A 24,884-nucleotide genomic window follows, 5' to 3' on the forward strand; every position below is an offset into this window, starting at 1 on the left:
TGGCTCTCACAGACCTGTAACGTCTTCTGTAAGAAGCTTTTCTGTCCCCCACTCGTTACCTGTATGAATGGCACCTGTTTGAACTCATCATCTGTATAAAAGACACCTGTCCACAGCCTCAAACAGTCAGACTCCAAACTCCGCCATGGCCAAGACCAAAGAGCTTTCGAAGGACACCAGGAAAAGTATTGTAGACCTGCACCAGACTGGGAAGAGTGAATCTACAATAGACAAGCAGCTTGGTGTGAAAAAATCAACTGTGGCAGCAATCATCAGAAAATGGAAGACATACAAGACCACTGATAATCTCCCTCGATCTGGGGCTCCTCGCAAGATCTCATCCCGTGGGGTCAAAATGATCATGAGAACGGTGAGCAAAGATCCCAGAACCACACGGGGGGACCTGGTGAATGACCTGCAGAGAGCTGGGACCAAAGTAACAAAGGTCACCATCAGTAACACACTACAACGGCAGGGAATCAAATCCCGCAGTGCCAGACGTGTCCCGCTGCTGAAGCCAGTGCATGTCCAGGCCCGTCTGAAGTTTGCCAGAGAGCACATGGATGATACAGCAGAGGATTGGGAGAATGTCATGTGGTCAGATGAAACCAAAGTAGAACTTTTTGGTATAAACTCAACTCGTCGTGTTTGGAGGAAGAAGAATACTGAGTTGCATCCCAAGAACACCATACCTACTGTGAAGCATGGGGGTGGAAACATCATGCTATGGGGCTGTTTTTCTGCCAAGGGGACAGGACGACTGATCCGTGTTAAGGACAGAATGAATGGGGCCATGTATCGTGAGATTTTGAGCCAAAACCTCCTTCCATCAGTGAGAACTTTGAAGATGAAACGAGGCTGGGTCTTCCAACATGACAATGATCCAAAACACACCGCCCGGGCAATAAAGGAGTGGCTCTGTAAGAAGCATTTGAAAGTCCTGGAGTGGTCTAGCCAGTCTCCAGACCTCAACCCCATAGAAAATCTGTGGCGGGAGTTGAAAGTCCGTGTTGCTCGGCGACAGCCCCAAAACATCACTGCTCTCGAGAAGATCTGCATGGAGGAATGGGCCAAAATACCAGCTACTGTGTGTGCAAACCTGGTAAAGACCTATAGTAAACGTTTGACCTCTGTTATTGCCAACAAAGGTTATGTTACAAAGTATTGAGTTGTATTTTTGTTATTGACCAAATACTTATTTTCCACCCTGATTTACGAATAAATTCTTTACAAATCCTACCATGTGGATTCATGGATTTTTTTTTTTCACATTCTGTCTCTCACAGTTGAAGTGTACCTCTGGTGCAAATTACTATATATATATATATATATATATATATATATATATGTATATATATAAAAGTGATATTGAATGTATATGCATATATTTATGCACGCAAACATTATCAAAGAGGCATCGTGGCTATATCCAGTTTAATGAACTCAAACAAAAGCATTCTTCCACCATTTTGTTAATCAGGCCTGACGGTTAATGAAGTTTTAATTTACACCTAATCAGATCTTATAAAGCATGCTCAGTCGCCTAGGACTGTGCAGGGACACATAGGATCCAAGAGACTGGCTCTTCAGAGACCACCACTCCACTCTCATTAATGTTCAAAGGTCTCTGTTCCTCCTTCTTGGCACAGGAATCTTCAGATGTGTACTCTGAGCAAGTCAGTGTGTAATTTAAATGTTATTTTATGTCAGATCCTCTTTGTTATATCATTAACAAATGGGGTTGACAGACAAATGAGAAAAAGAGGGGGTACACGCAGAGCCATCAGTTGGATTTGGAATGTCAAATATTTGCACTCCAACCAGATGGGATAAAATATTTTATAGGCTGTTACTTTACACACATTATTCTCCTGATGCTTGACTGTTGATCCATGACTATCAGATATATGCTAAAATATTAGAAATAGTGGCTGGTGAGGAAAAAGTTAAATTATGAAACAATGCTGTGTAAAACATATACATAATTTCACACACACTGACAAAACAAAATACGTATTTGTTCTTTACTGTAATGCTTTCTTCATACTTGTTAATAAAGCACATCTTTGTTATTATAAGATAAGTCAAATCTATCTTATTTTTGGAGTCCATCCCAGTCATAGAATTGAAATAAACCTAAAACAGATTTCTTGTCTCTCCATAGTTTCATATTACCATGTAATGAAATATCTGGAACAGTTGTTTATGTCCATTTTGTCACTACTCCCCTTCAAGAACAGTTCACAGGGATTGCATATACTTTGTTTTGCTGTTACAACTCTGTGATAATGGTAAATATCAATACTGATCATTAAAAATGATGGAGAGGCAGTTCTTGTCTGCAAGATGATTTTATGAAGGTCAGATTCAGTTTTTCTTCATTTACTTTTTTATGGAGAAACAACATTTCCTCTCAAAATCACCTCCATATGGGAAATTCTCAGGCCTCACTAATTTACTATATTTTACAGTACAGTGGGTTAAAGACTTTTATGGATTATTCAAAATAACAGCTTGACTTTAAAAGTAAAGCTGTTCGAACTTGAAACATATTGCAAAACTGAATGCTTTCAGTTCTTGGCTTAAATATCTTTGTTTTTACATTTACATTTTACTGTTTTCATATTCACCAACTTCCAAAGCATTTGTAAGACATATAGTGAGAAATTCATTAAACAAATGTTAAATAACTGTTAAATAACCCCTGTTAAATTGTGATGGAGAGTCTGTTACTTGCATAACATAAGAATATTTGTAAACCAAATCACATTAAAGGAAGGGATGTGTAGTACTGGCTGGTGACTTGTGACTGTAAAGTCCCGCTAATAAAGCTTTTAAGAGTAGTCATTTCTATTAATATTAATACTATGTTGTGAATACCATAAAAAAGCGTTATTATGGATGACTAACAACTGTGTTGTGGAGCATTATTTTAAAATAGAAGTACTCATCTGGTAAGTGTGCATTCCAATCTCTAAAACAACTCAGTCACCTATACTTGAATAACAGTGCATATGCTTCATTGATATTCAATCCACTCTGTGGTCTCTTGCTGATTTTTGGTCTCTTCTCAGATGTGATTCAGAGTATCATGTAAGTCATACCTCTCATAGGCCAAATGTCCTAACTGCATACTTTCTCATGAGAGAGAGAACTCAATCTGTGTATAGTGTGAAATCTGTGATATGTCCTAGCAGCTCTATCAGCTGTGCCGTTCATTCACATGCTGTATTGTTGACTTAAAATAAAGAGGTTAGTTTCACTCTTCGTAAAAAGAGGAGGGAGAGCGCCAAGGTCAAGTTCCAGTTAAGATACTGTCAACTGAAAAATGTTCTCCAAGTGTACATGTCCACTGGTGCGCGTCTCACAGGTCAAACATATCATATGTGAGATGTACACTGGTATTGGAGAATTATCATTATCAAGTGAAATACAATAAAGATATCTTGTCACGGAGATGGGGAAAATGCATTTGTTTCTTTAATTATTTTTTAATAGTTTGCAACTTCTCTTCCAATGACCAAAATAGCTAACCGTAATACTCAGGCACCACAGCGATACAGCTATTAGCACTGTTACCTCACAACAAGAAGGTCCTGAATCCACCAGCTAGCTTGAGCCTCCTGTGTGGAGAGTTCCTTGTTTGCATTGGTTCATTCTGGGTATTCTCGCATCAGCGGATTAGATTAATTGTTGATTGTAATTGGCAATAGGTGTTGTGGTTGTCTGTCTTTCTTTGTTAGCCCTTTAACACACTGGTAACTTGTCCACGGTGTACCCCACCTTTCATCTTATTACAGCTGGGATAGGCTTCATACAGACAACTCTATGTCAGTCAAGACCATTGAACCTTTCCGATTCTATGGAATCAGCCCATAAAAATCAAAAACCATGCCTGATTTAAATTTCGCCTTCAAAGTCATCTTGTCATGATATCGGCTCAGCAGCTATTTTTTAGATTGCTCCCCATAGATAAAAGCCTTTGTAATACACGCTAAATCCCATCTATAACAGGCTAACTTCATTTTCCAAATATGAATGTGGAAGAAACTCCAGGAAGCCAAATCTGGCTAGTAGGGTTGGTGGTGAGTGAAGATTATATCAATGTGGCCAAAAAGAACTCTTGTGTTGTCAAATGATGGCAAGCACCACAGTCCTGTAGCTTTCTGCTGAACGTTGTCCTTCAGCACATCATGATATTAGGGTGAAAGTCTTTATGTTTGTTATTTTGTTTTCTTTCACTTATTTCTGCAAATACAACGTAATTGTTTAAAGTGAGAAGTGAACACCTCGTTTTGGTCATTTACAGTGGGGCAAAAAAGTATTTAGTCAGCCACCGATTGTGCAAGTTCCCCCACCTAAAATGATGACAGAGGTCAGTAATTTGCACCAGAGGTACACTTCAACTGTGAGAGACAGAATGTGAAAAAAAAATCCATGAATCCACATGGTAGGATTTGTAAAGAATTTATTCGTAAATCAGGGTGGAAAATAAGTATTTGGTCAATAACAAAAATACAACTCAATACTTTGTAACATAACCTTTGTTGGCAATAACAGAGGTCAAACGTTTACTATAGGTCTTTACCAGGTTTGCACACACAGTAGCTGGTATTTTGGCCCATTCCTCCATGCAGATCTTCTCGAGAGCAGTGATGTTTTGGGGCTGTCGGCGAGCAACACGGACTTTCAACTCCCGCCACAGATTTTCTATGGAGTTGAGGTCTGGAGACTGGCTAGGCCACTCCAGGACTTTCAAATGCTTCTTACGGAGCCACTCCTTTGTTGCCCGGGCGGTTTATTTTGGATCATTGTCATGTTGGAAGACCCAGCCTCGTTTCATCTTCAAAGTTCTCACTGATGGAAGGAGGTTTTGGCTCAAAATCTCACGATACATGGCCCCATTCATTCTGTCCTTAACACGGATCAGTCGTCCTGTCCCCTTGGCAGAAAAACAGCCCCATAGCATGATGTTTCCACCCCCATGCTTCACAGTAGGTATGGTGTTCTTGGGATGCAACTCAGTATTCTTCTTCCTCCAAACACGACGAGTTGAGTTTATACCAAAAAGTTCTACTTTGGTTTCATCTGACCACATGACATTCTCCCAATCCTCTGCTGTATCATCCATGTGCTCTCTGGCAAACTTCAGACAGGCCTGGACATGCACTGGCTTCAGCAGCGGAACACGTCTGGCACTGCGGGATTTGATTCCCTGCTGTTGTAGTGTGTTACTGATGGTGACCTTTGTTACTTTGGTCCCAGCTCTCTGCAGGTCATTCACCAGGTCCCCCCGTGTGGTTCTGGGATCTTTGCTCACCGTTCTCATGATCATTTTGACCCCACGGGATGAGATCTTGCGTGGAGCCCCAGATCGAGGGAGATTATCAGTGGTCTTGTATGTCTTCCATTTTCTGATGATTGCTCCCACGGTTGATTTTTTCACACCGAGCTGCTTGCCTATTGTAGATTCACTCTTCCCAGCCTGGTGCAGGTCTACAATACTTTTCCTGGTGTCCTTCGAAAGCTCTTTGGTCTTGGCCATGGCGGAGTTTGGAGTCTGACTGTTTGAGGCTGTGGACAGGTGTCTTTTATACAGATGATGAGTTCAAACTGGTGCCATTCATACAGGTAACGAGTGGGGGACAGAAAACCGTCTTACAGAAGACGTTACAGATGTGTGAGAGCCAGAGATTTTCCTTGTTTGAGGTGACCAAATACTTATTTTCCACCCTAATTTACGAATAAATTCTTTACAAATCCTACCATGTGGATTCATGGATTTTTTTTTCACATTCTGTCTCTCACAGTTGAAGTGTACCTCTGGTGCAAATTACTGACCTCTGTCATCATTTTAAGTGGGGGAACTTGCACAATCGGTAGCTGACTAAATACTTTTTTGCCCCACTGTATATAAATGCAAGTTCAATAAAGGCTTTAATAGTCTGAAAAAACATTTGTGTTAAATAATAAAATACAAGATTGACAATGTATGCTTTATATCGGTTGCTAATTAAAACACGGTGCCATTATTCAGTGAGGAAGAACTTAAATAAATTAATACATCTAAATGCTCTAAATTCAAGCTCAAAGAAATGGGCCAACTGTAGAAGGAAGAAATGAGAATGAATTTCAGTCTTGAACCTGTAGGGGTTAAATAATAAGAAAATATAAAATGCCAACATGCTTAATCTTTCAAACTTAAAGCACTTTCGGGCTTAGCTTCTGATAATAAACATAGCTTTAGGACAGTTGAGTGTAGCATCTATCTTCCTCTCGCTCTCACTCTCTCAATTTCTGTTCATTCAAACAGAAGTAACTGCAAGTGCCAGCAACACATTTTGACATCTGCTGATGGTGGCAGTAATTCATGACAAACATCCACACTGCCTGTCTACATCCACATTTGACACAAATGTGTAGCCATCATCACTGCTTCCACAAAACAGATACAGGCCGGTAAGCCGCAAATCCTATTTTTGACCACAGCCGATAATTCTTGCAAAAACCAGAGAGTCAATATTTTATCACAGGGGTACAGCAAACACATGCAGATGCATTGTTGGTATGTTTTCTTCTTAAATATTGATTCCTAAGCCACTCTGCAGCCATCTGGTCTGTGGAATATATTCTGGATGTGAAACGCACGCACACACACACACACACACACACACAGCCACGTGTGCAGATGCGTTGTTCTGTCTCTCAGAATATTTTACACACTCAAACATATGTGCACACAAGCAGTCATTACCAAGATTTCAAGTGACACTGCTTTGACATACAGTTAGTCAGCTCCAACCCTCGTCCTAACTATAGAACCATAAATCAAAAAACTATTCCCAGCCCTTTTAAACCTAACTTTAACTTTAACTTAACCCAACCCCAAAGCATATCTGGACCTTAAATTATCGGGTACATTGGTAATACTCAACTACACAATGACACATGAAGGTGAGCACATACAGGTGAATGTGAAAAACACATGAACACACAAGCATCATCTTTTTTTTGCCAGCTCTTACACAAAGACTCACAAGGGCAGACACCCTTGCACTTGCCTCTCACATGCCCTTGCTCAGAGGGGAAACAGATTTCTTTCCAAAAACGAGTAACAGAGACACATGAAAGGACGTTCAATTTGTTTTGTTCTGGATTCCAAATGTAATTTCACATGACTGTCTCAACCGCAGTCGCGTTGCCTGCAACAATGGCCTTGTTCCACTCATTTGCCTCTTTCTTCATGTGTCACCGCTGAAGTGCCTTTGGACAGCTTCAAGCTGCAGATGTTGCTAGAGCACCTCCTTCCTCATATACAAGCACTTTATTCGTCAGCGTAATTGTATTAGAATGCACCTCCAATCCTCTGTAACAGAAAGATGTAAGCCGCTTCGCTTGCTTGTGGAGGGATCAACAGTCTGTCCTTTAAAAGCCTTGCAAAGCTGTGTGTGTGTATGTGTGTGTACATATACAGTATGTGCATCTACAGTTCTCTGTGTATACACACTTTGCATCCGTCCACACATATTTCTTCACCTCAGTCACACATACAGTCATACAGTATAAGCAGAACCACCTCTGTGTAGTGTGATTAGGTATAGCTGTCGTTAAATTGTGCTGAGCACAGCCAGGGCATTGCTGAGGATTGGGTAGCCCTGTCTCCACAGAGAGAGAGATCAAGAGAGAGTGAGAGGGAGACGGAGAGAGAACACACACAGACATGTATACACACACACACACACACACACAGTCTGTCTGTCTCCACCTTGTCTTTAGCCCGTCGCCAGGAAGCAGCTGGCCTGAATATCTGAGTGCCTTTAATGAATTGACATATTTTGGGTGTGAGACTTTGGTGATTAAAAGCAATAAGACTAATATTCCTGGGTTGGTTTGGAGTCAAAAGGGGATTCTCCTACGAGAGAAAGCGATGGAGGAATGTGAGGAGAGAGAGCAATGTGCTTTGCAATGTGCAGTGTCCCAGTCCTCCCCAGTACAACACTTGGGGAATAACCCTGATTAGAGCAGAAGGAGTACAAATGAAGCTTTTTAAAAAAGGGGGAAGGAGTTTGGAGAGACATTTGTTGGTTGCTCTTAGAACTGGAGCCCTAGACTGCTTTGGTTGGAGGTTTGTATTTCATTTAGTTTGTTATGGAGGCACACTGTAGAACTCTGGGTTTGACCTTTCAAAACTAATATCTAAAACATTTCTAAAACTCATGTTAAAGTTACAGACTAAACACAACAAGCTAATGTAGCAGTTTAAACTTACAGTATGTAACATTTGGCTCCCATTTTCTGGCAGCAAGTACAAAAACACTGATGACCCTTACGATGTATGCCTATAACGGTAATTTCTGTTGGTTCTGTCTGTTTTTTGACTGCAACCCTTTCACTTAATGCATTTTTTCTTTTAGTTATGTGAAGCAAAAGAAACTTTTCTTGCACACTCTAGGTTTTTCCTCCACACCACCACATTTGTTGTTGCTACAGCTTACCTGATCTCCATGATGATGGTCCACTCTTTAGTTTTGGCAAGCCAATCATGGCAGTTGGTAAAATGATGATAAAAATTTATAACAACTACTCATAAAAGGCTTAAGAACTTTTCCAATTTGTATATTTGTGCACCACAGTTTTTTTCCTTTTAAATGAACATGATCAGTTATCTTTTAAAAAAAAAAATCACTACCTCACTATAAGTTGTAAAAAACACCCATTATGCCAAGGAACATCAACATTATGCTTTATATCCAATATCAACCGACATGGATGTAAGAGTGGTATACGAGAGTACAGCATGTCTTAATGGCACACAAAAGACTGGATTTTGCAGACTTTTTTAATTGTGTCTTGATATACCTCGCAATTAGTAACATGATACAACTAAAATAAATAATCCATGTTTTTCTACAAAAAATCTAGAGTTTTCTCTAACCTTAAAAATGCCACCACTTTCATGGTTAAATAAAGGATTATTATAAGCTGGCACAGGATCCAAAACAATCACTGACATTGAAGTCAAGGTTCGCAAATTTAGTTTTTCCAAAGTTGACATCTTGTTGCAACGGGGTTATTTTATTCATTCATCTGGAAATGCCTCCAATTTAATTTAAAAGGGTAAAAAATGATATTTGGTTTGAACATCCTGCTTTCTCTGACTGTCTGTTAGCAAGGTTATGTTTTGCAGTCAAAGTAACTGAAATGGCTCTTTGGTCTTAAAGATGTTTCCCAACCTTTCCAAGAAGCTTTTCAGCTTCCTTTGATTCATAACATCTAGATATAATTTGAAGTGATGCAATATGTTTAAAGAAAGCCTAAAGTGAACATTTTGGCAGCTAATATATAGTGCCTCAAACTGTGCCTCGAGGCATGTCTCCCTGGATATTTTCATTAAATGATCATCTTAGGTCACAGTGCTTCTTCAACACATTAATGCTTTTTTTTATTTGCATACTGTGCTATTACTCTGTGAAAGCAGTTTAGCTTGAAAGCTACGGTCATGCCAAAAGTCATGACATTAAATATTATCTTTAAAGCAATGCTTCATTTAATTAGCCTACAAGTCTGACAGATATTTAACATGAATCACTTCCCTGATATGTCTAACAGAACACGTAATCGGAGTAAGAAGGTTCAGTGCAGATATGTTGTGATTTTTAAAAAAAGAAAAGGAAAGGAAAAAAAGAAGCACTTGAAACATACAGATGGAAAAAATCTATGTTTACCTCATCCAGTTGTTGCACTCAATGGTATGAAAGCTGACAGTTGACAGGTCAGGGTGTGGAGGTTTAACTTTAACATATCACAATTTGCAGAGCAGCAGTAACGTACAATGGATAGACAGAATACTCGAAAACATACCTTCCCACATGTGCAGACAAACACGCAAGTCCAAATTGAATATTAGTTCAATTACATTAATAATTTTATATAGCATAATGCAAAAGTGCTGCTGCACATAAACAGCATATCACACATATCAGATTTAACCGCATAATTCCCAATATCATCCCTGCTGGCTTATTTTCTTTCTATAAATCTGAAGACTTCCTTAATTCAAACACAATATTGGGCTTGAAGAGCTGTACTGGACACAGATTTGTCTATATCTTGCAAAAACATGGAAGAAATGTCTTGACCCTAATCTTGTGCATACAGTTTTATCAATATACAGTATGTGTATGTATGCCTAAGACTCATTATCTGCATGAATTTGTATTTTAAGGCTGTTTGTTTCTTCAGCACTCAGTGACTCTTCACAGATTTCTTTTTGTGCCTTTGTATGTGTGTCTCTGTGTGTGTGTGTGTGTGTGTGGGGGGGGGGGTGGTGGTGTGGGTGTGACCACTGGACATATTTATGTGGTGTATTGAGAGTGTGAAGCAAAAATGACAACGTGAGACAATAGTGACACTTACGTAACAGTGGCATCTTTTACTGTTCTCATCGTATGCTTCATGTCACCACACTGTCACTCATTCTGTTTCTTACTTTTAACAAGGTCCAGCACTGAGTGCACCATTAGTGTTTGCAAACAAGCATGTTGTGTATGTGTAATACTTAGATAATGTGATGTGTATCATTTAATGTCCACTGTATAACCTAGAAAAATAAAAGGTGTAGCGCTATCAGTGGAATTTCAGTTAAAGTATGCATGTAAACGTTATAGTTCTCATAGTATTATTAACAATATATGTTGTCTTCATTATAGTGCATATACTGTATGTAAGTATATACTTAGATGTCTGGGAAGGTTCTCCATACTTGATGTAGATATGGAGTTGCGTTAGTATATACAGCATTATGAACTTATTTTTGTGCTTATGGTATGGTTGTGGGCAAAACACTTTTAAATAAATACACCTATGTTGCGTGTGTTTTCACAAACTGCTTTTGACAAACACCGACACGCACACACACACACACACACAGAGGATTTAATAGTTCAATAAATTGCATCGCATGTATGTTGCACCTTACCTTTTATGTTCAGCTTTGCAGGAGATTTCACAGCCGCCTACCAATTTTTGCCTGATTGACAACCTAAAGGTGGAGTCCACTACTGCAAAGTGTTTACTCACCAAAGGCATTAAACATAACTGTCAATTAGGAGTGGAAGTCAAGGCTCCTAATGGCCTTGTTTAGACTTTTGTGCGGACATGTATTAGTGTGTCTCAGTCTAAGAGCGAGTGTGTGCGTGTGTGTGTGTGTGGACTTAGACCCGTAAGGATCACTATGAAATCCTGCACAACTTACTCTCCCCTTGATCATCCAGAGTAGTGAACATTTCACTTGACACCTTTACGAGAGGACAGGACCTTGGACTCATTTTTAACGTCCCCCCTCATTCACTTTGATGTGTTTTATTAAACACAACTGCACCTGATTTGTACACCTCTCTCTTTGGTCTCTCGATTTTTCCCTGAATATTTGTAGTACTTTCCTTTGACTCTGAACATCAGCAGTATTTATGGATAGGTCTTAATGGGTGAGTTTACCATGGAGGGTTTAATAGCATCAAACAGGTTAAAATAAAAGACAGGTTACATTAAAGGCTAATGGTGCTTTTCATATTATTTTGCCTTACTTTTACACAAGACCTCAAATTTGCTATAAAAAAATAAGTGGTATTGTTTCTGATATAGCTCTATAAAGCTAAGTTCACATCTTGGAATTTCAGCTGGCTATTTTTTAGTGTTTTATATGCAATTTTAAAAACATGATCTCACTGTATCATGCAAGAGAATAGCTGCATTACATCCTCAACGCAAGAAAACAGGCTAATTATTCTTGCTTCTGTCTGCCCATGATAGACACATGCATACTGAATCTAAAATAATATGCAAGTGTCAATTTTTCTTTTAACATCTGGGCATCTGTAGCAAATCAGTCAACTGCCTAATAGTCTTCCTTAACATCATGTCAAATTAACACTGCACCTCCAGTAAAGGACAACTGTAAAATAGTAATTGGCTACAGTGAAACTTTAGCTTCAGCAGGTGTGTATCAGAGATAAACGCTTGAGCCATTTTGGAGGAGAAAGTGTTGATAGGAGGATAAAAGATACACAGAGCTCATGAATTATCTGCATATGCGAGCTACTTATTTGATCAGCGATAAGGGGAATGAGTCCACTTGCTCTTAAGTCTGTGCTCGCATGAAGCCTATGAGCCCTGCGATAACATCAATGTAGTTTTCAATGACGACTAGTCCTTAGTAACGATCGCATCTTTGTTGGTAGGCTATTTGATGGGATTATGTCTTTATTTGGTATGCAGTGCATGGAACTAAAAGAATATCTAGATTAGTTTAAATCATTCCCCGACACTAAAACATTGCTTTATGGTACTAAGCAAACCGTCTGTTTTGCCCTTGAGGATCAATATCGAGGCTGTGTCAAGGTTACCCTAGTTTCTTCCACAAATAGTCTGAATGGATGTGGACCAAAGAAGAGCTATTTCAAAAGAGTCAGGAATTCCTCTGCACAATTGTGACTAATTGTGGCATAAATTCACAATTGTTTCATAAGGGGTTTCACAGCTTGAAATTTGTCATGTGCAATGGCCGCCTTGTTCCTATTTTCACCTGCCGTTGCTCTCAGTCAAACAAAGAGGAGGGGTGGAAGTTTCTTTTCATGTGTTCAAAGGTGACTGGTTGCCGAGCACTTTCTCTTTTTTTTTTTTTTTTTTTTGAATGAAACAATAACACTTTTTTATTGCAAGCAAATGTTGACATTTGAAGGGAGCAGCAGCAGGTGACAGAAAGAAAAAGCGAGTGAGAGGCAGGGCCCCTATGTGCTCTCGAGACTGCCTCCGGTGCTATTTGACAACAGTGCGCGTCCCTGGGGGAGCCCACCTGAGAATAAAGTATGCATTTCAATAAATCAGCTGCTAATGAAAGCATTTTGACTGAGGAAGAAACTGGCCAGGTGCTATAACATTCATGTCTTCCGTCTACTGCAGCAGTCTGTTAGTGAGGTAGAGGTAAATGATAAAATATTTCAATTCACAGCACTGATGAACCAAAGAACCTGAAAAAAAATAGTGATGGTTTCATGAATAATCCAAAGGTGACTTTTACACCATCCTGGGAGTGTAACACTATTTACTCTTTGAGCAAAGTATGCATTTATGTCACAAAGACTTGTTTTAACTTAAAAGGTGGTCTAAGTGAGTTAAGGTAGGTTTACCCTCCACTGCTCCCTTGGTAGCAGCTAAATATTACGTCGTTGGTATGGGGAGGGGTGGGGGTCCCATGACATTTGGACTGCTCCAAAGCACAAATTCAACTGGAAAATGAAGGATTAGCTTTTAGTCTAGCTGGGAGCAATGATGGAGGCCTCTTCTTGGAGGATGTCAATATTGTATATTTGAGTATTTCATACCTTATATCACAATAAGGTGAAAAAATATTTAAATTAATAATTAGAATAATAATAATAATAACTAAAGACTACCTTTTTTCTTTCTAATTTGTTCAGTTAGCTGTGTGATATAATATCCAGCCATGATGAAAAGCAGTGAAAAGCCTGTCCGATTAGGGCCCATCACACAGCCCATTGGAGCTGGCAGATGCTTAGATAGACTTTTATGGATTGCTCAATGCCGTGCTGTAATGAAGCAGGCAGTGCTGACCCATCCTGAACCAGGCTAAAAAGCTCCAGGGACGGCCCCGCTGGGAGCCCATAATGCCCGATGCGTCCCACGGCTGTATTAATCACACTGAAAAATAAATGTGTGGCAGGGAGAGGGGAGCTGGGAGAAAAATGAAATAAAATAAGCATCTCGTTTATCCCCATCAAGGTCCTGAATATGTGACCGAGGGAGATCCCCTGACCAGACGCTTTAAAAGAAAATGATTGTCCATTTAGAAAGAATGGATTGTGCAATCTGTGAGAACTCATAATCTTCATGAAAAGTGAGATTCATCAAACATCTCCCATCTGCAACTGACAAAACAAAAGAATAATGAGCAGAAAGAATAAAAAAAAAAGGAATAAAAAATGCAACAGGGTTAAACAGTGTTATGACTAAAAGAAAGACTGCCAAAGATGAATGTAATAGTTGGGAAAACAGTTTAATATTTTCTCATTTGAATAATGGATATAATACCCCACCAGTATATCTTTACCAGCGAGTTTTGATTTTATTTACATTCAAAGATATAAATTAGTAAAAGTACTCCTGATAACAAGATTGGGTCGCCTTTTTCCCAAATGCGTTTCAAATAAAAACCGTCCATAATATATATATATATATATATATATATATATGTATGTATATATATTTACAAAACAAACGGACGATGTCAGTTTCCCATTTTTGCAATACAACTTGCATAAATTATAGGCATCGTTTCGCCATCCTTTTAAAAAAATAAATATCAAATGTAGGCTATTCCACTTTGAAGTCCTCAAGTTCACTTCAGTTCAATTCGGTCCACTTTGCGTCCCCAAGACACCTCGGTTTCAGGCCAAATTTTAGTTTTTATTTTCACACGTAAATATATACTGAAATAATATACCGTGGCAAATAAGCAAACTAGAGGAACCTGAGAAATAACATGTAAATCACATATAATGGGAGATCGGTTTCAAACCAGCATATGTAATTGTCGTCCAAATTGCCTCAAACAGAACGGCGGAAATAATACAATAACATTCTGACAAACGTGAGCTGAAGAAAAAGTCCCAGTCTGCGTGGGGCTTAGAAAGCGGTAGCAGCTGTCATTCCGACTAAATGGTGGCACCAGATCCGATTTGGAGTAAAGGTTATGTGGGTTAAAACGTGAGGCTAAGGGGTGGCGTCCTTTGTCGTTTTATAGTCAAAGCAATTGTGACACCTACCTGCAGACCATGGAAATTAAAAAAAAGTCCCACACGATCAAATGATCAATTTCGTCCACCACCACAGAAAACATGAACAAAAACACCTCTATACTGCAAGTGCTCATTAAAAATGAGGGGGGGGGGGGGGGGGGGGTGTCTCTGCTTATACTGCTACTAAAACGTCCTTAAGCTATTCGTCGGCATGTAGGGAAAGCTTTAAATGTGCGCAAGGAAAGTAACCACCACAGCTACCTAAGTGACATTTGAAAACGTGAAGTTCCACGATGACTGCACACAGCAAACAAACTCATTTGTTTGCTTTTGGCTGACTCTGTGTAATTAGAATTATTCCAGGTTGAAAGATAAGGTCTTGGGCCCGCTGCGCGCGCGCGCACACACAGGAAGCATTAAAAATAGGATTCCTGCTCAAAACTATGGCAACATTTTGTCTGCTTATTGGATTCACAGGGTGCCTACTGTGTGTGTGTGTGTGCGCGCGCGCCCGCGCGTGTCTGAGCGCATGGATAAGCTTGTTTCAGGCCCGTCCTTCATAGTGTTGTTTTAATGTGTATCTGTAGACGCGATCTTGTAAGTTTTGTTTGCAATTGGCTTGTATGTTATATCCCTACTGCTTTGTAAGGCAAGATTGTTGCAAATAGAAACCCCGTCACCGGATTCTTATGATCCCGTGGGATCATCGGAAAGATCAAAATATGCGTAGTTTTTTTTTCTTTTTTAAGGGCTGGTAGGCAATTATAAATTGATTACTCCGGGAGATTACTGCAATGAAAACGAATAACAGGCCATAGTGCGCGTTCATTTCCTTACTGCGCTGAAAAATGTCCAACTTAATAAGTCATTTAGTCTCATATTCAGTCCTAAAATGTACTCTTCTTAGCACAAATGAAAAATCACGTCGTGTTAGCTGTTTCTTGTAAAATATCGCTTGAATATGAAGGCTTCAATTTGTTCTGTTTTGGTGCTATTTGTTTTTTTTTTTTTGTTTTTGTTTTTTTCTTTCCCGAAACAAGGCTAAAGAGTTCAGATCATGCTTTGGTGTCATTGCAGTGACACATGGAAGTGAAAAAGAAAACCAGTTAGTTTGCATTGGAAACAAGTGAGCTCATTTTACCTCCAGCGTGGCGCCATTTCCTTACAGGGTTGAATTAAAATACAAATTTAGGACTCAACACTAGATTAAATAAGTTTTCATAAGTTAGTCTCTCTCTTTTTTTTTAATTATTATGATTTTTTTTTTTACCGCGTCATATTTTACGTACCTTTCTTTGCTTCTAAATTTGCGGTTCTGAAATGCTGTTGCTGCTGCTCAACAACAATCTGGTTTGGATTATTTTTAACGAGGGGAGAGTCTGGCCTGTGTTTGGGGTTTGTGCTGGCCTCCAGAGCCTGCTGAGAAGAACTGAGACCCTCGTTTGCAGCAGCAGCGGCAGCGGCGGCGGCGGCAGCAGCCAGACTCACTCCAGATGAATTAGTGTACCGCAGGATCCCTTGACCCTGCAGGGGGCTGAAGTTGCCATAGTTTGTGTAATTGCTATAAAAGGGTGAAGTGTAATAAATAGGTCTTCCGAGGATGGAGGGGGGCGGGTAGAGGGAGGGCGAACTGGCAGCCGGGGAGGCTGCGGAAGGCGTTGGGGAAGTGAGAAGTCCACCGCTGGAGGAGGGGCAATTTGGTTGCCCAGTTGACTGCCCCAGTTGCTGTTGCTGATGTTGGTGCTTTTGGTCCGAGGTAGCAATTTCCGCCAGCGACCACAATTTGGGTTTGACCGTGGGGTTAGGAGGCGCTCCCGAAGAAGGCCTGTTGTCAAGGCATGAGGAGGATTTATTGGTGTTAATATTGTTGCTACTGACGAGGCTCCGTGCTAAATCCTCGCGTTGGCTGTGGAGGTGGTGGAGATGGTGGAGGTGGTGGTGGTGGTGGTGATGGTGATGACTGAGAACTGGAGCTTCTACTCCGGTCAGTGGCGATGACGTGACGGGTTTAGGTGAAAGCTGAGCCCGCTGGTCGCGGTTTGGGTCCTCGCCGTCCTCTTCGCATTTGTCGCCGGCTTGTTCCGAGCCAAGCTCGCCCACACAGACCTTCTCCCCGTCTGACTCTGCCGAGCAGGAGTGGTCCGTCAGGGTGTCTACGTGCAAGCTGATGCCTAAGACGAGCATGCAAATAAATGGAAAAGGGTTAGAAATGTTAAAGAAAGTGAGAAAGTCTCAAAAGTAAACTGTATAAAACTTATAAAGTCCATTAATCGTTAATACTTTACAGCCAGCCTTACTTAAATAGTGGTACATGCATCATTTATAAAGTAGGCTGGATTTAATGTATATTTTATACCATAACAATTGTACTGTCTTTTTTCTTTTCTTTTTTTTTACATAATCATGCACGTCGACGTTTTCATCGTAACAATATTAACAGTCTAGTTTTATTGAGACCACTTATGGCTACTGCTATGCTCGGTGTCTGCTTGCCAGTGACCTGTCATTAATCACGCTTAAGAAAATAAAATGTTCCTTCTAACAGGTCATTACGTGTAGCTTGAGTCTTAGAACCTCGTTTTTCATTAAAAATTGATATCAATCAACGTGGCTACCTAAATAGTTCGTGGACTCGACTGTCTTGCAAACACATTTTAATTTAAAAAATATATATATGTGTGTGTGTGTGTGTGTGTTAGAACTATAATTCACGTAACTGAGTTATAATTTCATCTCTTTGATATTTTGACATAAAGCAGCAGTGCAGCACATAACTTGTGAAGTAAATAAAATGGGCACCCCCTCCTTCCCATCCAACTCTGAATTGATCATGACCTGGTCGCCGGATAATACCCCACCTTCATCCTCCGCTGAAGCCTCGCTGTTATCCAGGGTTTTTTCTGAGCGCTCCACTTCTTTCCTCTCGCCGTCCCCGTCTTCTTCGTCCTCGTCTTCGCTCTTATTCCGGGGTGCCCATGTCATCTTATTCTCCTTCTTGAGCCTCCTCCGAGCGTTTGCGAACCAAGTAGAGACCTGCGTCAGGGTCATCTTGGTGATAATTGCCAGCATGATTTTTTCTCCTTTCGTCGGATACGGGTTCTTCCTGTGCTCCTGCAGCCAGGCCTTCAAGGTGGCCGTGGCGTCCCTGGTGGCATTTTTGCGGTAAGCCGGGTCGTTGAGCTGGAAGGGGTATCCTGGGCTCCCGTAAGGGGGATAACTCAACGCCCCGGCCATGCCTGTGGTGTGCGCGTCGTATGGAGAGGACTGGATAAAAGTTGGAGGAAAAAAGAAAGAAAGAAAAAGTCAAGAGCTGAGCTGAGTTAGACTGACATTAAAAAGAATAAAAAAAAATTTGACATTAATGTGGCTTGTACAAAGTGACTTATATTGAAAAACAATTTCCTATACGTTGGACATTACAAATTTATATGTATATATAAACTTTACATTTTGACGAATAATAATAAATGATAAGACAAAAATTACATCATAAGTAGCTATAACTGTACATGCTTTATTCAACAGTGTTTAAAAAAGTAGGCCTATAACCATTCCTTTTTGAAAAACGTGTCCAAACAAGTGAAAAATGACGGGACTCAAATATAAAAGTAGTACCAGATTTTATCTTCATTTTATATCAATTATATATTATAAAGTGATTTAAATATCGTCGCAGGATTTCGGAATGCAGTGGACTGTTTCATATAAACAAAGCATAAATAATAACTAATTGTTTAAGTATTATTGTTGTTATTGTTGTTATGGTTTAACCCACTTGTCGGGTTGAATCAAAAAGGACTAATTGTAAACAGGCATGCTGAACACATCGTGGGCAAAAGCAGGCCACAAAAAGCCGAGGAGTAATGGTTAACTAATGGTTAGGATCATTATCGGATTAACTAATAACAGGGTTCCCCTTTATATAGCAGTTAAGATAACAAAAAGGAAATTTTAATTTTCTTTAATCACCTATTAACCAACTCATTTCCTTTCAGTGGCTGCTTTTTGTTTATGGTGGCAGCTCCAATGTGTTAACATATCGTCTCTTTGCAGCATTAGAAATCCCATTAGCGAATCACTTGATGTGCACCTTTCCTAGAACGCTTGAGGTGCCCTGTGTCATTAACATTGCGAGTCATGCTTTTCATGTTAAAATTTAGTTTATTTAACCAAGAATTATACCACCCCATCCATTCCTGATTTTAGTGCGTGGCTGATGAAGAAAAGGGTCATAGTTTGTGTTATATTCGATTTCTATGGCGCATAAAGTCGATGCTTAGAAGCCAGACGCTTAAAAGGCAATCCTAGGTATTCCATTTTATACAATTAACTGCGCAGGAAGTGTTAAGCGTCAATAAAGCCATTCCAATCTGCGGCTCACGATCAAAAATCCCATTTAAGCCAAGGGGGTCAAAGATTTTTATAGCGAGGACCCCTCTAGGAGGCCACCAGATATGAATGTATAGCACTCCATGGTAAAGTTCCGCAACTACTTTCTGTGGAGTGAATCATGACAAAGAAAAGAAAAGAAAACGCAAACCGATTTATCGGCGCTGTTCGCCTGCGACTTTAAAACGCCGACAATCGCCTTCTCGGAAGCTTTATCATAAAGAAACACAAAGAAGATGTTTTACCATGTACGATGGGAATCCCGTGGTTGGATCCGTGGAGTATGACAGTGGAGTGGAGAAGCCTGCACCGGCCGAAGCGGAGAAAGCAGCTGACCCGGGATATGGGCTGAAGGCTGAGCCAGACGACGACCTCGCCAAGTCTTCGTTCCGCGGGGCGGCCAAAGCCGAGGCCCCGTAAGCCGGACATGAATACAGCGCCAGAGAGCCCGGGGGCTGGTAGAGGTAACCCTGAGGATAGGACATTGGTGAGCGCGCGTTAGGTCGCCGAATCCAAAAAGGGGGAGGAAAAAAAACGCACAAGGCGGCGGACAACAGCGGCCAAAATAATAAACAATCAACTCAATAATCAGCCGTGCAAACAGTCATCAGAGAGTGAAAATAAAAAAAGGCCTCCCTCCACTGCCCCCTTACTGGGAAAAACCCCCCGAAAGATCTGTTAAAGTGCCCACATAGAGGCAATGTGGCATGCGTCTTGATCCCCTAGCGTCCGATGTTTTTAGTACGCAGCACTATGAAGTGAGGAGTTAGGAGGGAACGAGCCAGTGGAGTTTCAGACACACAGAGCATTGGGGGAAACAGGAGCTGTCACTCCGGCTCATCTGAATATCCCATCCCCGCCCCCTTTCTGTCTGATAGAAATGGAGCCTCGGAACATAACCAAAGAATCCACACGGCAAATCGTAGCGTCCGTCCGTCCTATGAATAGACGTTTGACTTGGAATGAGGCTATTTAAAACTTTTTTTTCACCCCCTTAGTATCAGACATATCCTCCAACTAAATGTTATAGTGATCCCAAATTATTAAGTCCAAGCCTCGCAGTTATAGCTCATTTTCCATTTGTTTCAAGAGAAATTCACCATGATTATACAGTCGACTCGCAACGTCCGTTTCAGTTTCATTATTTCAAAAACGGTTAAATCCAATTTAATTGGCTTCTTAGGCTGAGTATTTTTGCAGCACATGACATGCGCAGAAAGGGCGGTGAAATAAAAGTTCATCTGTTTTACTGACAGTACTTTTTTTCTTGTCGTTTTATTTTGCTTTAAAACTAAGTTGACTGTGGTACACGGTGTCTGTGTGATTAAATCCAATCCAATAACAACGGAAAGGCTGAGGAGGGAGATCGAACAGGAGCGAGAGTATAAAATGGCCAATGCTCTCCACTTGCAGCTGGTTATTTTGCCTGTAGTTCACAAACCGACACATCCATGAACGTATGTGTACTCCGATATGTAGGCGCTCCTCACGCAGTGCGCGCTCTGGCCTGCGGGAGGCGTACACCGCTCCCGAAGTTTCACTACTTAGCGCATCTACATGGCCTCCGCTTATTATTACAATTTCATTCATCACCAGTAATTACATAGGAGGTTGTGGTCTGTTGTCGCTTCATCAAGGGCGGTGTTTCCTCTATGCAGACACTAAGATTAACCACCAACTCCAACCAAGCTTGTTTACTTGGTCAGTGCGTTTGGATGCTCACCTGTACGCGTTGTAGTATATCTGTGTGCACTTAGGTCTGTCTTCTTGCTAATTAATGCATAGTCATTTGTGATTACACGCATTATGACCTCTGTTGGAGAAAAGAGATACAACACGCCGTGGCGACAACCTGAAACCAGTTTTGGAACAGACAGTCGAGGTGGCAGCTGTTGGCGGAAAAAAAGTGTAGCCTGGATTGGTTCAAATGAATGTGTATTCATCTAATAAGTTACTTATTCCTTCGCTGCATTGTGTTGTAAAAACAGTCTGTTCTGGGGGCATAATAACTGGGAAATAGTGATGTTTTGTGATCTGTTTGTGCATTTATATGGGCATCAGTTTAACTTATTTCACTTGTACTAATTCGTCTATACCAGGTGGCCTGTTAGCATGTGAATAATTTATATATAGGCCTCACACCTAATTAACATAAAATCTAATGTAAAAGAAGTAAATTTTGATTAATACTATATATGTGGATATTACTACTACTGGTACTACTACCAATACTAATAAAAATAATAACAACTATCTGTTATAAATTACTCAAAGTGTCCATATATTTAATCATTAAACATATTTTTTTTAAAGAAAAAAGTGAACAAATCAATCACTTACACATAGTGTTGCCCAAAATGTGTATTTTCACATTTTAATACTGTTTATAACACCATATAACTATACCGTTACATACAGTTATAGCATAAGGCAGGCAATTTACCATTTGTTAATTTTAACCACATGCTGTATTACTCTCATTTTTTTTCAACAGAAATTTACATTTGATTATTCTTAAAATCGACACGACCTAACATTGTTGTCCTAAAATTCCATAGTAGCTGGACCTCTAGAACACTTTTTAAAAACTCTGTTCCCGGAAATACATACAAAATAAGAGTAATATAAGTAAAGTTTTACTATAGGTACCTTTTTAAATTGTTTTATTGTTTGACAAAGATATATATTGTTTAATAGATTACAGAACTACAGATTATTTACTACATCCTTAATTATTTCATGATCTATGTGAATTTTACAGAACGGCTTGTGTTTTTTTTCTGCACATGCAGTTGGTTTCCATGTTTCAGGCAGGAGTAATCAATCGCAGAAGAGTAAATGAGTGCTCTCAAAATAGATCGGGTCAAGATATTATTGACCGGGAGTACTGAGTGGCCCACACCAGGGGGCACTGTCTCCTCTACACACAGGGCATGGGCTAACTGTTAGTACTGTACCAACAAGTGTGTATATGTATGCATGGTCTGTGAGGCTTTATATCTGAAGGCATATACGATGGTTAAATTATATGCACGTGCATCTAAATCGTAAATGCAAGTCTGTGTCTATTTGGTATTGTGAAAGTACACCTGTTATAGCTGGTTAAAGTGCATAAGTTTGTGTGTCTGTGAGAGTGTGTGTGTCTATGTGGGCGCATGTTAAACTCCACAGTAGTGCATTCCAGGTCTCAGTTTCAGAAAGGCTCCAAAGATATTTTAGTCCCAACTTGATAAAGATACAGGAGATGGGAATGAAATGATTGACACATAGACAGAGCGATGAGGTAGACAGAGACAGGCAGAGAAAGACCTTATAGATCCAACAGAAATTAAAGTAGTGAAGAGGAACAGAAAAGCATGAGGTCAGACAGAAGCAGAGAGGAAAATGATGTGGACCTTTCAATATGAACTGAACACATCGCCAGTTTACTTGACTCCATTATAAAAGTACCTGAACACCATTTCCACGGACCATATACATTATTTCAAATTATTTGCATTGCTGTGATGCCGAGACCTGTGCTATCTTTACTTTTATTAATAATTACAAAAGCATAATACACAAAAAATATGTTTTGTGTTTCTTTTTATTATTCAATACCTTTTTATAAAAAAAAAATAGACTTCAGGCCTAACTAACTGATGCTTTTGCAAATGATTGTTTAAAGGCTAAAAGTAGCTGTATTGTCTCTGCTCACTGATGATAGCCTAATATCAGGTGATATTTTATAAGAAATCTTCTCTTCCCTTATGAATAAAAGAAACAATTATTGATTTCCTCTCTCCCAGTATTTCCCCTCAACAAAATTTACCTTTAAATAACAATGAAGTGGCAGAGTTACTTGTAACAATGATTACCAGCAGCTAATTCTTTTCATAGAGTAAATTGCTCAGAGTTAAACTAAATAGCTAAAGGATAAAGCCTTTATGTCATGATATTTGTTCTCAACACAAATGACTAAATTAATATTGATTTCTAATTTTTCATACACTCTTGAACCTCTGGGATATGGCTGCTGTAAACTTTATTTGTATGGTGCGCAATGAAAGCAACTATTGAGGCTTGTGTTCACTAATTGTGTACATTTAGGGGAAGAGTTAGCTGCAGCTGGATAAATGAAGAAATATGGATGTATCTCCTTTACTGTAATTATCCGTAGCTCTAGGTGCATGGCAAGAGCTAGAAATGGACTTGTTATGTAGTCATATTGAGCTGATGTAAAATCAATTGAGTCTGGAATATAGCAGAATGATTAAAGGCAGAGTGCACTGAGTTTGTCCTCCCTGAAAAGCAGCTTTTGTCTTGTGGTCTGTCTCTTTTGGACTCATACTGGTGATTTTGTACTTTGGGCAGTCATTGTTGCTCATCTAATCTTGTGTCATTAAAAAAAAAAAACAGCGTAATATGCTCTAACAACATTTATAATCCCAAATTTAGAAACACGTTAAAAAAGCTCAAAATATTTTATTCTCTGTGGGCTGGAGAAAGAATGTATAGTATCCCAAGCTTGCACAAAGTACAGCATATGTGTGTTTTTTATGCTCATGTTTGTGCGTGGGTGTGCACAGGAAAGCAGAAAAACTGCATTGTGATCTTTCCTTGAGCAACTTAGTTAGCTGAGCAGACTTGAGCTTTATGTGATCAAAACAACTCCTCAAAACTCCCGAGATCAGTTTGAAAAAAAAACAACCCAAAAAATGACAAAAAACCAAAATGCTGAAGTACACGACTTTGTTTATCTGTCAGTGTGTCACAATTGTTGAATTTTGATGCGCTACTACAGTTCGTCTCGTTCCCTTTTTCTTTTTGTACATTGAGGGGGAGGGGTCAGTAAGGGAGGGGGCAACTCATGGCTGATGTGAGGGGTTGGGTGGCAGGCTGGCGACAGGCCGTCGTCTCTCTCCCCGCCTGGCATCTGCCCACTGCTGCCAACCCTCTTCTAATCAGCAGCCGTCCATGTGCTTGGCAGCAAAGGGGGTTTCAAATCAGACCCTCGCCCCGAGTTAAAAACCCTAAGCCCTATCACTTTGTAAACGGGTACCTTTAGGGTGACTGAAACAGGGACGCCTCTGATGTGCTGAAGTGGAGAACATCGGTTGCCACGTTGCTTCAAATACATTATGCTGCTAGCGCTGTTGTTGCTGTTCTTCTTGTTTATAAGAAACTAAATCAGTAGAAAGCTCTTTCTTTATAGGTTTGATTTGTCTGACATGCTGCTAACTGACATGCATGTTGGAGGAAACTGTTCTCAGGCAGGAAAAGTGAAGAAGTAAACCGATGGGCTTGAAGTGTAATTCCTCCTGAAAAAAAGAGAAAGAAAAGCAGGGAAACAACAACTGTGCTTGTACTGAAACACAAGTCTTTATTTTGCTTTTATTTTGACATGCTGTCTGAGTTAGTAAGACATGTCGAACAATGCGGCTGCTATCTAATTCATGGGGAAAATGCCTCCCAAGTGCTGTGCTGCAAACTGCAAGAATAGAGGTTCTTCACTAAACACTGTCTCACCAATTCAGAATATTCAACATGAAGTAGTATACGACACAGAGTAGAATTTAAACAAGTCACACGATGATTAAACCAAAACTGTTAGATATGAAAGTCTTCTTACTATTTCCATTTTACAAATGATCATTTCAGAGTATGTTATGTGGTCTATAAAGCGTAAAGCTACAGGGC

The 24,884-nt window shown here is 39.9% G+C and overlaps 1 protein-coding gene across 1 annotated transcript; it reads right to left on the reverse strand.

The window, feature by feature from the left end:
* Positions 1-14,055: 14,055 nt before the first annotated feature.
* irx2a (iroquois homeobox 2a) lies at positions 14,056-19,852 on the reverse strand. The gene is made up of 3 exons (XM_085473191.1): positions 19,451-19,852; positions 17,675-18,080; positions 14,056-16,987 (listed from the first exon to the last, which is right to left on the reverse strand). The coding sequence occupies exons 1-3, from the start codon at positions 19,688-19,690 to the stop codon at positions 16,098-16,100; spliced, it is 1,536 nt and encodes a 511-aa protein (XP_085329317.1). The 5' UTR covers positions 19,691-19,852; the 3' UTR covers positions 14,056-16,097.
* Between the last annotated feature and the right edge of the window lie 5,032 nt (positions 19,853-24,884).

The sequence above is a fragment of the Copadichromis virginalis genome, linkage group LG11 (assembly GCF_057382275.1).
Source record: "Copadichromis virginalis isolate Kocher_CV1m ecotype Utaka linkage group LG11, C_Virginalis_male_GT1.1, whole genome shotgun sequence".
In the NCBI taxonomy this organism is placed as follows: Eukaryota; Metazoa; Chordata; class Actinopteri; order Cichliformes; family Cichlidae; genus Copadichromis; species Copadichromis virginalis.